The sequence below is a fragment of the Somniosus microcephalus genome, chromosome 19, assembly GCF_052327205.1.
Source record: "Somniosus microcephalus isolate GS21.2 chromosome 19, FLI_Smic_1.0, whole genome shotgun sequence".
NCBI lineage: Eukaryota > Metazoa > Chordata > Chondrichthyes > Squaliformes > Somniosidae > Somniosus > Somniosus microcephalus.
Genome location: NC_141005.1, coordinates 80,401,015 through 80,416,641, shown reverse-complemented (window position 1 = coordinate 80,416,641; position 15,627 = coordinate 80,401,015). Strand labels below are relative to the sequence as shown.

Genomic DNA, 15,627 nt, shown 5'->3' with positions numbered 1-15,627 from the left:
TTGTTAAGTTTTTATAGTGTTTCCTTTTTGTGTATCTAGCTCATTGTAAACGAAGTCAAATCAACATCATTGGAATTTAACCAAAAATGTCACCTTTCATCTCTCACAATGGTGGGGGTCACCATGGTGGAGACAAAATTAGAGGTACTAACGGAATGGATACTTTTCAATGGGAATGCTCACAAGTAAGGGGGAGAACACTTGGTTTTAAAGGAAAGTAGCTCAGCAGTCTGTTAAAGGGTTTGGGTGACTTATATCACATGATCATAAGAAGTGGTGTTCTGCGTTTTTGTGTTTAACAGAATCTGATGAGCTCCAAAAATCTGATGCTACCATTAAAATACCAATTGAAAGGAAAAAAATATTATTGGGTGTTCAGACAGACAAAACCAGTCTTCAAAACATTTCAGCAAACGCTCTGACGGATAATGACTCCACATAATTTAGATGTTGCCTTTTTAAATTCCATGCCCAAAAAACACAGTACAACTGGAGTACACGAATACTGCAGGTTTGAGGGGAGCAAACTGCTCTGCAGCATTTGTGCTGTGTTTGGTATGAGCCCAGCATGCCCTGTGAATCAGTCGTCTGATGTCCCACTGCAGTAATGTTTACCTGTTTTGTACTTTTAAATTCTCTAGATACACTCTACAGCAACACACCGCCAACCTATTCCTATGATGCAGATCGGGTTGAAGAACAAAGACGGAACCAGGATACCATGCCCTACATAGATGACTCACCTTCCTCGTCACCTCAGCTCAGCTCCAAAAGTCGGGGCAGCAGGGACACTGTATCGTCTGGGTCCTTGGAATCAACTAAATCGGTGAGTTGATCTACTGTGAAACAGTAAGACCCCATACGATGCACAGGGAAGAATAAAAGGATGTGAAGAGACTAATCCTAATTGTGCTTTGCAGTAATATGTTGTTACATAAGTTGATGAGTAGGACAGCTTACCTGCTACACTGCTTTACAATAGATCAAAGACACTTGAGATCAATAATTAAATGTTCATTGCCACTGCATACTGTTGTGTAACCAGTTAAAGCAGTGTAAAGCTGCATTTGCAGCATGTTCACAGCAAAATACCATACAACAGGAAATCTATGTGGCTAGAGTAGTCATTTTGGATTCATGATGACAGATGAAAATGAATTGGTTTTAGAGTGCTATTTTCCATTCGGTTGTACACACAATAATTTCTTACTTTTCCTAACTCATCAAAAGAGGCAAATATTGTACAATAGTCAGTGATAAATCTGTTTTTTATGCTGCTGGTTATATTTTAATTACACACACAGAAATGGAATCTGTTTTTCTGTTACTGACTGCATGATAGATTTGACTTGATACCTACTGTGAAAAGCTGAATATGGGCCTGTTGAGTTTGTTTTAAGATTGGGTGTGCTAGAAGATGTCTTTATTCTGTCAAAGGGAAGTGAATATTGTTGCACTAAATGCAGAATGATTTAAAGCCATTCTGTAGATTTTTAAAGCAATCTGGTTGCGTTTGGCTTAGATTGGTGTTTGTTGTTTAGTGTACAGGGTTTCATGCAGTAAAGTGTGATCTCCATGTAAAATTTAATCCATTTTAAATGGATTCTAATACTAACTGAATTTTATTGCTGATTATGTAACTATGTCAATATGAAATAAATTAAGTTGTGGCCACAGTTGTTAAAGTATGCAGTTGCAAAAAAGGAAAATGGTGTATGATGTTTGTGCAAGAGGGTGTTTTTCTGATACCAACTGCAAGATTCAGGCTGTACTCTGATTATGGGCTAGATTTTCGTGGAGCCATCAGGCGGGGTTTCAGGCGTGGGGGGGGGGGGGGAAATCCCGAATTCAGGGGTCCCGACACCATCCCGCCCAAAACCCCGCCCCACGTAAGTTTCAAGGGCGGCGGGTACCCGCCCCGCACTGGGACCCGCTGAAACCAGGTGGGAAGGGATTAGTGCCAATTAACTGCCTGTTAACAGGCAGTTTTTAGCCTAATCCCTATTTTGAGGGGTGTCGTGTGGGTTTCCCGACGGCTCCAAACCACGCCAGGTTAGAGCAGGCGGGCCGTCGGGTTGAAGGAGTTGGAGGGGTCGCGATGTCGGTGCTCAGGTGAGTGATGGGTGCATGAGTGCAAAGGTAAGTGTGTTTGGTGTGTCTAAAGTGTGTAAAGAACTTTTACTTATCTGTACTTTCCTTAACAGCCTTTCTTCCTGTAGCCGTCAGGAGCCCATCACTCAGCCGGAACTTAAAGCTGAACGGCTGTGATCTGTGAAAAGTGACAGCCTTCAGCTTTGAGGAGTTCTAACTGAGTCTGTGCAGAATGACTCATGTTAGAACTCAGAGTGTTAGTGTTTCACAGCTTCAAACAGCTGTGAAACACTGATATTTCATCTGTCAAGAACTCTTGACAGATGAAATTGCAGTCTGTGATGTCACCTGTTGCCGGGTGGCCCTTAATTGGCCTGCTGAGCCCGCTGGGCGGGCTCAACAAGGTCAATCAAGGGAAAATCGCGCGGATTGGCTGGACGTCGAAGTAGGCAGGTCAAAAACCCAAAAGGGGAAGTCCCGCCTTCTTCCCGACAGGTTCGGGAAAATCTACCCCTGTGTCTCTGCCATCTGTTCTTCTCTTTCAATTAACCCTCAGATCCTCCCATTGCTAATGGGTAGCTCATGTTGGACCCAAAGGCTCCAGGCCTGAAATGAATAGGAACTGTCCGAGATGGAAGAAATCTGTGAATTGAACCACAAAACTAAAGATATTTTTTGGAATTTAAAAGATTTAGTTTCTTTCAAAGAAGTGCTACAAAATTGCAGCTGTTTGTGTGGAAGGAGCAGTGATACATATATTAATTGTTTGCAGCTAATTCATTTATACTAATGCTGTTGAATCCAGCATCTGCTGTAGTGTAAACCACTTAAATGTGAGCTCAGTATTCATTCCAGTGTGAAGCAGCGCACCTTTGCTGTAGGTTTCAAGCTTAAATGAACTCGGACAATGTGGTGTAAACTGACAATGTTGTCACAGTGACATAAGCGCACAGGATAGTGTTAACGTACACAAAATAATGGAAGCGGCTGCATAACCGTGGGAGCTACTCTTTTTCCAATTTCTTCCCTTTACTCTGCTCCTCTCAGTAAGATTTAGTAAGTCCGGGGACATTGAAGCCAAATGTACCACCCAGCTATTGCTCAACTAACTCAGTAAACCGGTGACGACAAGACAATTACAGAGGAGGAAGGCCATTCAGCCCATCTTCTTTCATCTATCCAGAAAAACCCTAAACTGCCCCCCTTGCTATTGTGGCATTCAATTGTTTCTTAAATTATTCCAGTGTTTTCACTTAGACTATTCACAGTCAGTTTTGATTGCCACTTCTTCAGTCATCAAGGTGGTTGGTGAGGCAGAATCTTCCCCATTCTGAATGCAGATTATTATTTGTACAGATAATCTTCAAATTCACTCCGATTATTTTACATGAAATTAAAGTAAGATGAATGGATCCACAGTTACACTGGCCTGAGCACTGGGTCATAAAGCAGACATGCATTGCATATTCCAACCTTGGCTCGAAACCACTTGGATTTTTCCGATTTATATTAGAATGATTGAAGTTGCCTATTAGAGTAACTTCCCTGTTCACACATACCTTTCCTGTCTCTACATAAGAACATAAGAAATAGGTGCAGGAGTAGGCCATTCGGCCCTTCGAGCCTGCTCCGTCATTCAGTGAGATCATGGCTGATGATCTGCCTCAACTCCATTCACCGGCCCTATCGCCATATCCCTTGATGCCCTTACTAGCCAGAAATCTATCGACTTCTGTTTTGAATATACCCAATGACTGAGCCTCCACAGCCCTCTGGGATAGAGAATTCCAAAGATTCACCACCCTCAGGCTACATAGAGCAGCCTGTCTTCCCTTTTAAATAGTCCCCATTAAAACCATTATTTTCTCTCACCCTGGTCATTCCCCTGGTTCGGCCCTTATCTCCGCTCCCTTAAGTCCAAGGGACGCAAACTTGACCGTTTATGGTGGACAACTGGTTTAGCCATTCATCGCCAGATCTGGCTGCACCACATAAAATACTATCAGGTCCTTCTCTCCTCTGCCTAAACTGCTCACTATTCCAGGATCATCCTGCAATGCAACGATAATCCTCAGCTTCTTTTTGTTACGTCCGTGTATAATAAGACACCGACTGCGGAGAACGGTACAAGTGTTTACTCAACGTGGCTCACACTGCAACTAATCTGTACAGATTACTACTCAGGGCTATATACAGGTGTGGTCACTGCCGGTACTGCAGTATACATGAGCTGTAAAAGATAGTTCCCCCCTTAAAGGTATATACATTACAATTCCTCCCCTTTTACATTAACAGTACCATAACACTCATTTAACAATTAAATATCAAACTAATTACAATTAACACTTTTAACATGCAACACTAGCTGAAAATAGTCTATTTATATATTCAGTCTTTGGGGAGGCTTCCTGATCCTTTCTGGATAGCGCCTTTCCCGAGTGTCTTGCTCTTGGTGCGGAGGCGATTCTGGCCCCCTGTCGTCGGTTGGTTCATCAGCTTCCGATGCTACTGTTTCTGGGGTAGATGCGACCTGTACGTCGGGTTCATCACCAGGTACGTATGGGCGAGGCATGGGGTTGACTTGTTCCTGTGACTCTAGGATCTGGTCAGCATGGCGTCTCACGATGCTCTCCCCAACGTCCACTGTGTACATTAGTGGGCCCTGCCGTGTGCATATCGTTCCTGGCTGCCATTTTTCTGTTCGGTAGTCGCGGGCCAAGACTGGTTGCCCTACATTGAAGCTCCTTGTTGGCTTCTCATGGATGTGTTGGAATTGCTTACTCTCAACATCTCTTCGTACGTTTGGTCTGAGCAAATCCAGGCGAGATCTTAGCCTTTGGTTAAAGAACATCATGGCTGGGGCCTGGTTGGTGACTGCATGTGTCGCATTCCGGTAGGCGAACAGGAAATTGTCCACCTTGTGCTGCAGCGGGATGTTGTCATTGTACATAGCCTTTATTGCCTTCTTAAAGGTTTGTACGAACCTCTCAGCCAATCCATTTGTGGCTGCATGATATGGGGTGGATGTGTAATGCCTTACCCCATTCCTTTTTCAAGAACCTCCGGAACTCTTCGAACACAAACTGTGGTCCGTTGTCGGAGCAAATCTGTTCTGGCAAGCCATTCCTGGCAGAAATGGTCCGTAGGACTGCAATAGTTTTCTCCGTGGTGGTGGAGGACATTTTGATGACCTCAGTTGTGACACATTTTCCGGTGCTGGAGCCTTGACTACTGCCTCAATCTTCTCTGGGGACTTATGTAACCCCTCTTTATCGATAACGTGGCCACAATACGAGATCTGTTTTCTAAAAAACTCGCATTTGGGGCGGTTAGCTCGGAGCCCATATTCCTGCAATCTAGTGAGCACCTGCTCCAGGTTGGCAAGGTGATCACTGTCATTTTCGCCCGTGACCAGGATGTCGTCCAAATAACACTGGGTCCCTGGGATCCCTTGCAGGACTTGTTCCATTGCCCTCTGCCAAATAGCCGGAGCTGATGCTACCCCGAATACCAGCCGGTTGTATTGGTAGAGACCTTTATGGGTGTTGATTGTGAGGTATTTTTTTGATGCTTCTTCTACCTCCATTTGCAGATACGCCTGGGCCAGATCAATCTTAGTGAAGCGTTTCCCTCCAGATAGCGAGGCGAAAATATCTTCAATCCGCAGAAGTGGATATTGTACGGTGTGAAGGACCGGGTTCACTGTTACCTTAAAGTCCCCACAGATGCGAACCTTCCTTGGTTCCCCAGGCGTGCTGCTCAACGACTTTTTCATCACAGGGACGATGGGTGTAGCCCACTCGCTCCAGTCTACCTTGGACAGTACACCTGAACGTTCCAGACTCTCCAGCTCTGCTTCGACGGCTGGGCGGATCGCATAAGGTACCGGTCTGGCCTTAAAAAATTTTGGGCTTGCGTTTTCTTCAGTTTTAATCGTCGCTGTCATGCCTTTTAGTGTTCCGAGTCCTTGCTGGAACACTTCTTTCGCGTCAGTTAGGATCTTTGACTGTCGCCCAGGTGTGACGTCGTCATCCTTTTTGTCAGCCACAGTCAGTGCCTGTATGGAATGCCAATCCAGTTGTATTTTCCGGATCCATTCACGTCCCAGTAATGGTGGTCCTCCATCTTGCAATACATCCAGGTCTAGTTTTGGTGTTTCCTTACCGTTATATATAACGGTCACCCTTATTTTTCCTTTGGGGTAGACTTTTTGCCCCGTGTACGTCTTCAAAATAATTTTTGTGTCTCTCAAGGGTATGTGTGAGAATAGCCGCTCATAGTCCCGTCGGTTTATGACTGTTAGGGCTGATCCTGTGTCCAATTCCATCTTTACCTGGACTCCTGCTATCTTGAGAGTGACCCAAATGGTTCGGTGATCCTCCGTTGTGATCACATTATGTAGTTTCAGACAACTCAGTTCCCTGCTTTCGGAGTCGTTATCACTCTTTTGTTCGTCTGAACTATTCTCCGTCATCTTATGTACCTTCTTGCACTTTCCTTTGGTAGGTTCCTTATTGCTTGTTTTCTTTCCCGACCTGCAGACTCGTGCTATGTGTCCTACTTTTCCACACTGTCTGCACACTTTGTCTTTGAACCAGCAATCATTCTGGTCGTGTGTTGTTCTGCCGCAGCGATAGCACTTCTCTGTTCCATATGACATTTCGTTTGTGCCATATTCTTGCGGTCTCTGTTGTATCTCTGCAGTGCCCCGTGCTGCTGCTTCATATGATACCGCAATGCTGAAAGCCTTTTCCAGCGTAAGGTCCTTTTCAGATAAAAGCCGTTTCTGGGTTCCTTCACTTTGAAGCCCACACACAAACTTGTCCCTTAAGGTATCTGCCAGTCCCGCTCCAAACTGGCAGTGTTTCGATAGTTTGCGCAGTTCTGTTAAATAATCAGCATTGCTTTCATCCTTATGCTGATTCTGTTTGTGAAACTTGAATCTTTCTGCTATCAGCAGCGGTGTGGGGTTTAAATGTTCCTTTAGTATCGTTACTATGTCTTCAAAACTCTTTTCCATTGGCTTCGTTGGGGTTACTAGATTTCGTAATAAACCATACGTCTTTGCACCCATTAAATTTAACAATACCGACGCTTTCTTGTCATCTGACACCTCATTTGCCTTGCAGTACACCTCTATTCGTTCGACATATGTAGTCCAATCTTCGACTTCATTGTCAAACGCGGTGATACTGCCACTCTTTGGCATTTTGGGTGTGGTTTAAAATGGCGTCTCCCAATGGCTTAAAATGGCGTCTCCCGCGCTTTCCTTCCTCCCCTCGGCGGTCCTCGTGGCAATGGCGGCGCCTCGCGGGCTTCTGCGCGTCTCTCTCTCCCTCTCTCCGACGCTGCTCGGCCCCTGAACACCGTCTGCGCCCTGTGCGCTCTGCCCTCTCTCTCTCCCCCCTGTCGACGCTGCTCGGCCCTTTGCTGTGCTGCTCGGTCGGGCTCTAACCCGCCGCTGTCCGGGAAGGGTCTGCGCACTACCTGTTGCCAGCCCGTTTCGCTGGACCACCTCGACTGGAAAGCCAAGCCTGGCTCTCGACAGCCTCCCCCGCAATTTTCGAGTCTCTGCTGGATGACTGGGCGGCTGCCCGTGGTCGATGCCCGAGTCTCTGGCCTTGACCTCCAATCCACTGATCTCCAGGAACGAATCCCCAGGAGGTGATGCAGAGTTGCAGGTAGGTTCGAACCTGCCTCGTCGCCAATGTTACGTCTGTGGCGGATCGCCACCTAAACGGGCGCAATCCACTTTTCCGTCGGTGGACAATAAATCGGGCACCTTGCCTTTAAGAAGCATGCTGCCTTTAAGGCATGACAAAGGAGCGGGCGTCGCCCTCATTCTGGTTTCTGGTTTAGCAGAGAGAAGAGCTGGGGCAGCCATCTCTCGAGAATGTAATAAAAAGCCATGTGTTCCTCAGATCGGTTCGGCCTCCATTCGTGTTCCGCGGCAGCCTCAACATTGGTGACCCCGACGCTCAGAACGTATTTCGAGCACTGCAATGGCGGACACGAACGCAGTTTCCGTGAAACTGCCGGAGTTTTGGGAAAACCAGCCCGAAGCCTGGTTCCTCCAAGCTGAGTCCCGATTCCGGCTGCGACACATCACCACAGATGGGACGAAGTATGACTACCTCGTCGCATCACTCGGTAGCTCCACAGTCACGAAGGTCTGGATAGCGCTGCAGAACTCGCCAGAGGAGGGCAAGTATGCACATCTTAAGGCCGCGCTCCTTAAAAAAATTTACGACCTCGACATACCAGCGAAACTGCCGACTCCTCGACCTTCCAGGCCTCGGTGATGCCTCACCGTCAGACCTCCTCTCCCACATGCTCTCACTCACCGACGAGAGCCCACCCGGGTCCCTTTTCCACACGCTGTTCATCCGCCAGCTACCTCCCAGCATCCGCCCAGCGATCGTGGCGTCCGGCCTCACTGACCTAGAAGCCCTGGCCGACGAGGCCGACAAGCTGCTGTCCGCTCACTCCAGTCGCTCCGGACCTGGCAGCCACAGCCTGGGCGCGCCCCCCACCGGCCACCACGCGGCCACAAGGCCCAGCCACGGGGCCTTCGCGCCCCACAAACCCGGGCTACTGTTACTACCACGCACGGTTCGGCGCCAGGGCACAACGGTGCACACCTCCCTGCTCCTTCATGTCCGCCCCCGTACCAGCCCCCGCGATGGCCGTGGGCCACGCGGGCTCCCTGCTGTACGTCACGGATGACAAAACAGGCCGCCGGTTCCTGTGCGACACTGGAGCTCAGCACAGCATCATCCCGGCCTCCGCCCTCGACATCCAAAAGGGCGAACGAGGACAGGCGCTGGCTGCCGCTAACGGCTCGGGCATCCGGACGTACGGCACCCGCACAGTCACCCTCGACATCGCTGGTCGCCGCTACCGATGGGAGTTCATCACTGCCAAGGTACTCTCCCCTCTCATCGGCGCAGATTTTCTGTGCGCCCACGGCCTACTGGTAGACATCCCTCGACACCGCCTCGTGGACATGAACACCATGTCCCCCATCCAGGGCGCCATGGCCCGCCGACATGGCGTCACAGTGCCGCGCCCGGGCCACGGATGACTACTCGGCACTCCTGGCCGAATTCCCGGCCCTCACCAACCTGACCTTCTCCGCGGAGGTCGCCAAACACTGGGTGGAACACTTCATCCCCACCACAGGCCCCCCAGTGTACGCCCACGCCCGCAGGCTGGACCCGGCCAAACTGGAGATCGCGCGGACCGAGTTTGCCACTATGGAACAACTCGGCATCATCCGCCGCTCCAACAGTCCCTGGGCCTCCCCACTCCACATCGCCCCCAAACCAGGCGGGGGTTGGCGCCCCTGCGGGGATTACCGCCGCCTCAACGAAGCCACCACCCCTGATCGGTACCCCGTGCCGCACATTCAGGACTTCTCGGCTAGACTGGCCGGCCGCTCAGTCTTTTCCAAAGTCGACCTGGTGCGCGGCTACCACCAAGTCCCCGTCCACCCCGCGGACGTCCCCAAGACGGCCGTAATCACCCCTTTCAGGCTTTTCGAGTTCCTGCGGATGCCCTTCGGCCTCAAAAAAGCGGCCCAGGCATTCCAACGGCTCATGGACTCGGTCCTTCGGGACCTGAAGTTCCTGTTCGTCTACCTGGACGACATCCTGGTAGCCAGTTCCTCCAAGCAGGAACACCTCGAACACCTTCGCATCCTGTTCGGGCACCTCAGCGACCACGGGCTCATCCTTAGCCTAGCCAAGTGCCAGTTCGGCCTGGACAAGATCGACTTCCTCGGCCACCACATCACCCATGCTGGGGCCATTCCCCTGCCCACCAAGGTGCAGGCCGTCCAGCAATTTCCCCGCCCCACCACCATCAAAGGACTCCAGGAGTTCCTCGGGATGGTGAATTTCTACAACCACTTCATCCCCAAAGCGGCGTCCCTCATGAGGCCCCTGTATGAAGCCCCCCGGGGCAGGAGCGGCAAGATGGCAGTCGAATGGACGGCAGACGTATCAGCCGCCTTCAACTCCACCAAGACAGCGCTCGCCGACGCCACCCTGCTCGCGCACCCACGGCCCAATGCCAGAGTAGCGCTCACCACGGACGCCTCCGACCACGCGGTCGGCGCCGTGTACGAGCAGTGGGTCGACGGCGCCTGGCAACCATTTGCCTTCTTCAGCCGCCAACTACGCCCCCCCGGAGGTCAAGTACAGCACCTTCGACCGCGAGCTCCTCGCGCTGTACCTGGCGGTCCGCCATTTTTGGTTTTTGCTGGAGGGCCACCCCTTCACTGCGTTTGTCGACCACAAACCCCTGACATTCGCAATGGCAAAGACAACCGACCCCTGGTCCGCCAGGCAGCAGCGCCAGCTCGCGGCAGTGTCCGAGTTCACCACGGACATCCAACACGTCTCCGGCCGAGACAACGTGGTAGCCGACTGCCTCTCCCGCCCCGCCATCCACGCCGCACACCTGGCAGTCGACTACGCTCAACTCGCAGCAGACCAGCTCACGGACCCTGATCTGCTCTCCGCACCTACCAGGGCTATGCCTGGCCGACGTCGCCTGCGGCCCGACCGCAGTCACGGTCAAGTGCGACATATCCCTATCTCAACCTCGGCCCGTCGTCCCAGCGTCCTGGCGCCGCCGGGTATTCGAGATTCTCCACAACCTCTCCCACCCCGGCGCCCGCGCATCCATCAAATTGGTAGCCAACCGCTTTGGCTGGCGCGGCCTTCGCAAGGATGTGCGTACTTGGGCCAACTCCTGCCTAGCCTGCCAACGGGCCAAAGTGCAGCAACACACGAAAGCACCCCTCGAGGAGTTCACCGTCCCTTCACGTAGATTCGACCACATCCACGTGGACATCGTTGGGCCCCTGCCGCCGTCGCAAGGCCACACGCACTTGCTGACGATCGTCGACCGCACCACACGCTGACCCGAGGCAATTCCACTGACCTCTACCACCACCGCCGACATCGCCAGAGCTTTCGTCAGCACCTGGGTCGCACGGTTCGGCGTCCCCTCCGACATGACGTCGGACAGAGGTCCGCAATTTACCTCTGAACTCTGGACCGCCATCGCACGCAATCTCGGGGTGACCATTCACCGCACCACAGCGTACCACCCCCAAGCCAACGGACTGTGTGAGCAGTTCCACAGATCCTTGAAGGCATCTCTTCGAGCCAGCCTCCAGGACGGCGCCTGGACCGACCGACTCCCGTGGGTCCTTCTCGGCTTGCGCTCCGCGGTTAAAGAAGACCTCCACGCATCGGCAGCAGAGCTCGTGTACGGCCAGCCACTGCGCATACCCGGCGAGTTCCTGCCCACCGCCACGACACCCTGGTCAGCCGACCAGCAACGCCACGACTTCGCCTCACCGGTGCTACAGTTCGCCCCGGTGCCCATTGCCCGGCACGGCGAATCCACCTCGCGCGTCCCGCTAAGCCTGCACCAGGCACGGTTCGTTTTCATCCGGCACGACGCCCACCGCAGACCCCTTAAACCCCCGTACGACAGGCCCTACAAAGTGCTACAGGCTGGGGACAAATTTTTCGCCCTACAAGTGGGCGACAGGACTGAAAAAGTGTCGGTTGACCGACTCAAGACAGCACACTCGGAGCCCGGTGAGCAGGTCCCAGTAGCTCGTCCACCGCCACGCAGCCGACCTGCCCTCAAGCCAGTACACCCGGCTGCTCCACGCCCGGCCGTTCCACGTCCACCGGCGTCCTACAAGAGCCGCTCCGGCCGGCCCATCAGACCGCCGCACCGTCTCGTCCACACCTCCTAAGCGGATTCTGGGGGGAACTGTGTGGCGGATCGCCACCTAAACGGGCGCAATCCACTTTTCCGTCCGTGGACAATAAATCGGGCACCTTGCCTTTAAGAAGCATGCTGCCTTTAAGGCATGACAAAGGAGCGGGCGTCGCCCTCAGTGTGTACACAAAAGCGCGGGCGTCGCCCTCATTCTGGTTTCGGGTTTAGCAGAGAGAAGAGCTGGGGCAGCCATCTCTCAAGAGAATGTAATAAAAAGCCATGTGTTCCTCAGATCGGTTCGGCCTCCATTCGTGTTCCGCGGCAGCCTCAACACGTCCGTGTATAATAAGACACAGACTGCGGAGAACGGTACAACAGGTGTTTACTCAACATGGCTCACACTGCAACTGATCTGTACAGATTACTACTCAGGGCTATATACAGGTGTGGTCACTGCCGGTACTGCAGTATACATGAGCTGTAAAACATAGTTCCCCCCTTATAAAGGTATATACATTACACTTTTCTCCACAACAAACCATCTGAAGCTCCTCTTCCCTGCCTCCTTCACCCTCGCACCGACAGCGAGAGGACCTCGTGGACTTCTTTGTCATTAAGATTGAGACCATCTGTTCAGCTGCCGCTTCCCTGCTTTTCCCTAGCCCACCAGGCCAAACTTCCTCTAAGGTTCCGCCCTGCCCTAGCCTTGAACTCACATCTTTCTCTAGTTTCTCTCCTATCTCCCCTGATGCCCTCTCCGAGCTCGTCTTGTCCATGAGACCCACCTGCTGCTTCCTCTACCCTATTCCCACCAAACTGCAGACCACCCAACTTCCCTTCCTGATTCCCGTGTTAGCTGATATTGTTAACGGTTGTCCTCGGGTACTGTCCCGTTCCCCTTCAAATCTGCTTGTCATCACACCTCCTTTAAAAAAAACACCCTTGCCCCCACTGTCAATGCAAACTACCGTCCCATCTCCAATTCCCTTTCCCAAGTCCTTGAACGTGCTATCGCTTCCCAAATCCGTACCCATTTTTCTTGGACCTCCATGCTTGAAGCCCTCCAGTCAGGTTTCTGCACCTGCCACAGTACTGAAAAGGCACAAATGACATCATATATGACTGTGACCATGGTAAACTATCCCTCTTCATCCTTCTCGATCTGTCTGCAGCCTTTCACATGGTTGACTACACCATCCTCCTTCAATGCCTCCTTTGTCATCCAGCTGGGTGGGACTGCACGCGCCCGGTCCCATTCTTATCTATCCATTGTAGCCAGAGAATCACCTGCAATGGCTTCTCTTCCTGCGCCTGCACCGTTGCCTCTGGAGTCCCCCAAGGATGTATCCTTGGCCTCCTCCTATTTCTCATTTACATGCTGTCCCTCGGCGACATCATCCAAAAACACAATGTCTGGTTCCACATGTACGCTGACGACACCCAACTCTACCTCACTACTACCACCTCTCTCGACCCCTCCATTGTCTCTAAATTGTCAGACTGCTTGTTTGAAATTCAGTATGGGATGAGCAAAAATTTCCACCAACTAACTATTGGGAAGACCGAAGCCATTGTCATGGGACCCTGCCACAAACTCTGTTCCCTTGCTACCGATTCCAACTGTCTTGAGGCTGAACCAGACCGTTTGCAACCGTGGTGCTGTATTTAATCAGAGATCCCTCCAAGACCTCGCTCCTCCCCATCTCTGTAACCTCATCCAGCCCAAGAACCCTCCCAGATCTCTGCCCTCCTCCAATTCTGGCCTCTTGTGCGTCCCCTAGTTTAATTGCTCCACCATTGGCGGCTGTGCTTTCAGCTGCCTAGGCCCTAAATGCTGGAATTCCCCCCCCCACCCAACCCGTTCTGCCTCTCTCTCCTCCTTTAAGACGCTCCTTAAAACTTACCTCTCATCTGTCCTAATTTCTCCTTATGTGCCTTGGTGTCAAATTTTGTTTGCTAATGCTCATGTGAACTGTCTTGGGACGTTTTACTATGTTAAAGGCGCTACACAAATGCAAGTTGTTGTGATAACCTGGTTGTCTGTCACATACCATTGGCTTGGATTTTACTACATAAGAGATGTCTAATCAGATTAGTTCATTGTGAATCTTTCTGTCTCCCAGAGGAACAACTTCTTTTACCTTTCACCTATCCCTTACATGTGTGTCTATACAGCTCCTTTTCTGTTAACTCTGTCCTTTCTGAACATTTCATACCCTTGTATGCTATATTTGTTCATGTCTAGAGTTAGCGATGTTTCCTTACAGCCACAACAGCCTCCAGTTCTGCAGCGCTGGGTCTTCTGGTATGTACACTTAGTGCCACACCATACTGTGTACTTATAAACTAAGACATCAGGAGAGTTTCACCTACAGTATATAAATGGACTAGTAAACTGAAATAAGTAACATACTCAAATTGAAGTGGATGTTTGTATTGGGTTCCCTTGGTATAAGCTAAGATACAACAAGATCTCCTAAGAATCTATTTCTGAAGTTCAATTTCAAGTGTCATAAATGGTTGTCAGAGGATTACTTATCCCCACACAATTTCTCCCTCTCCCCCCCACCCCCCCCACCCAGTTGCAGGCTTTGTATGGTGAACACAGTTGGCATTGTTGCTACTTGTGGTCAACTACCAGGGTGTCTCTTAAAGATCCAGCAAACTAAATTACGATCTGGTCCATCTAGGCACTGCAAGCTGCTGCATCATGAAGACCGAGCCAAGAAACTAGCAGATTAATTCACAGCAATGGCAGCTCACAGTGACCTAGAATCTGTAACCATTGGGTGTATGGCAATTCATTTTAATCAGATTTTTTCCTTCCCATATTGTATTGCATGTTTTAGAGAGGGGATTGAAAGATACCATTGAAGCTTTTTTTAAAAACCTAAATGGGTTCTAGAAGTAGGTCACCACCTATCTGAGCCGCAGTTGGTGTGCTGGCCTGGGATACTAAAATGAGGGATAGAGTTCACACTTTGTCCCATTGATGGCGATCAAATTGTACTCTTTCTCCCCCCCCGCACTAACTACTCGGGTGTTGCCGAGGAGAGAGTTTAGAGTTGTGGAAAAGAAGTGCCTTTTCCCCCACTGGCTTTTCGCTGGAATGTACTGGTGACACACTGTAAAAGTAAAAAATGGAGAGCAATGCACTGATGTTTTAGAACTACAGAAATTCAAACTCAGAAGGTGGCGGATTGGCCCATTGTACCTGTGGAAATGCTAGCTCTACAGTGGTACAATCTACTCTAATCACATAGTCTTACTTTTTTCTCTTATCCTTCAATATTTTTCTTTGTTTATTTCTCTGGAATACTATGATTGACACCGCTTCAGTAGCCACTTTTAATGCATTATATAGTCTGATAACCTTTTCATGAAAGAATTTCATCTAACCCACCCTCTTAAGCTTCGAATACTAAAACTAAATTTATACCTGCTTGTTACTGATTCACAATCAGTGGAAATTATGCCCCAGAATTTGCTGAAAGAATAATGGCATGTGAACAACAATAATGCACGCTATTATTAATGTGCAAATCAGCCAGCAACTTGTGGCAAGGAAGAGAGACCCTGTGAATTGCGAAACGCCACACGTTGCTTGCCGATTTTATACCACTCCCCATTAGATTCGCGGAAACAGCATTGCACCCTAAACCTCCCTGTGAGCTTCATGAAACTCGTCACAAAGTCAAGTCTAGTAATTGGCAGCGCAAGTAATCTTAATGATGTGTTAATTGTTAATGATTGCTAATTAGCCTCTCTTGTCCAGAAAGCGAATAATTA

General features: G+C 50.2%; 1 protein-coding gene across 5 annotated transcripts in view; it reads left to right on the top strand.

The window, feature by feature from the left end:
- The window catches only part of LOC147104952 (breakpoint cluster region protein), an 859,255-nt gene that overhangs the window by 259,878 nt on the left and 583,750 nt on the right, over positions 1-15,627 (top strand). For all 5 annotated transcript variants that reach the window (XM_085962106.1, XM_085962101.1, XM_085962100.1 and 2 more), the window contains one exon: positions 642-826. In XM_085962106.1, coding sequence (XP_085818232.1) covers positions 642-826 — 185 coding nt within the window. The remainder of the gene's footprint in view (positions 1-641; positions 827-15,627) is intronic.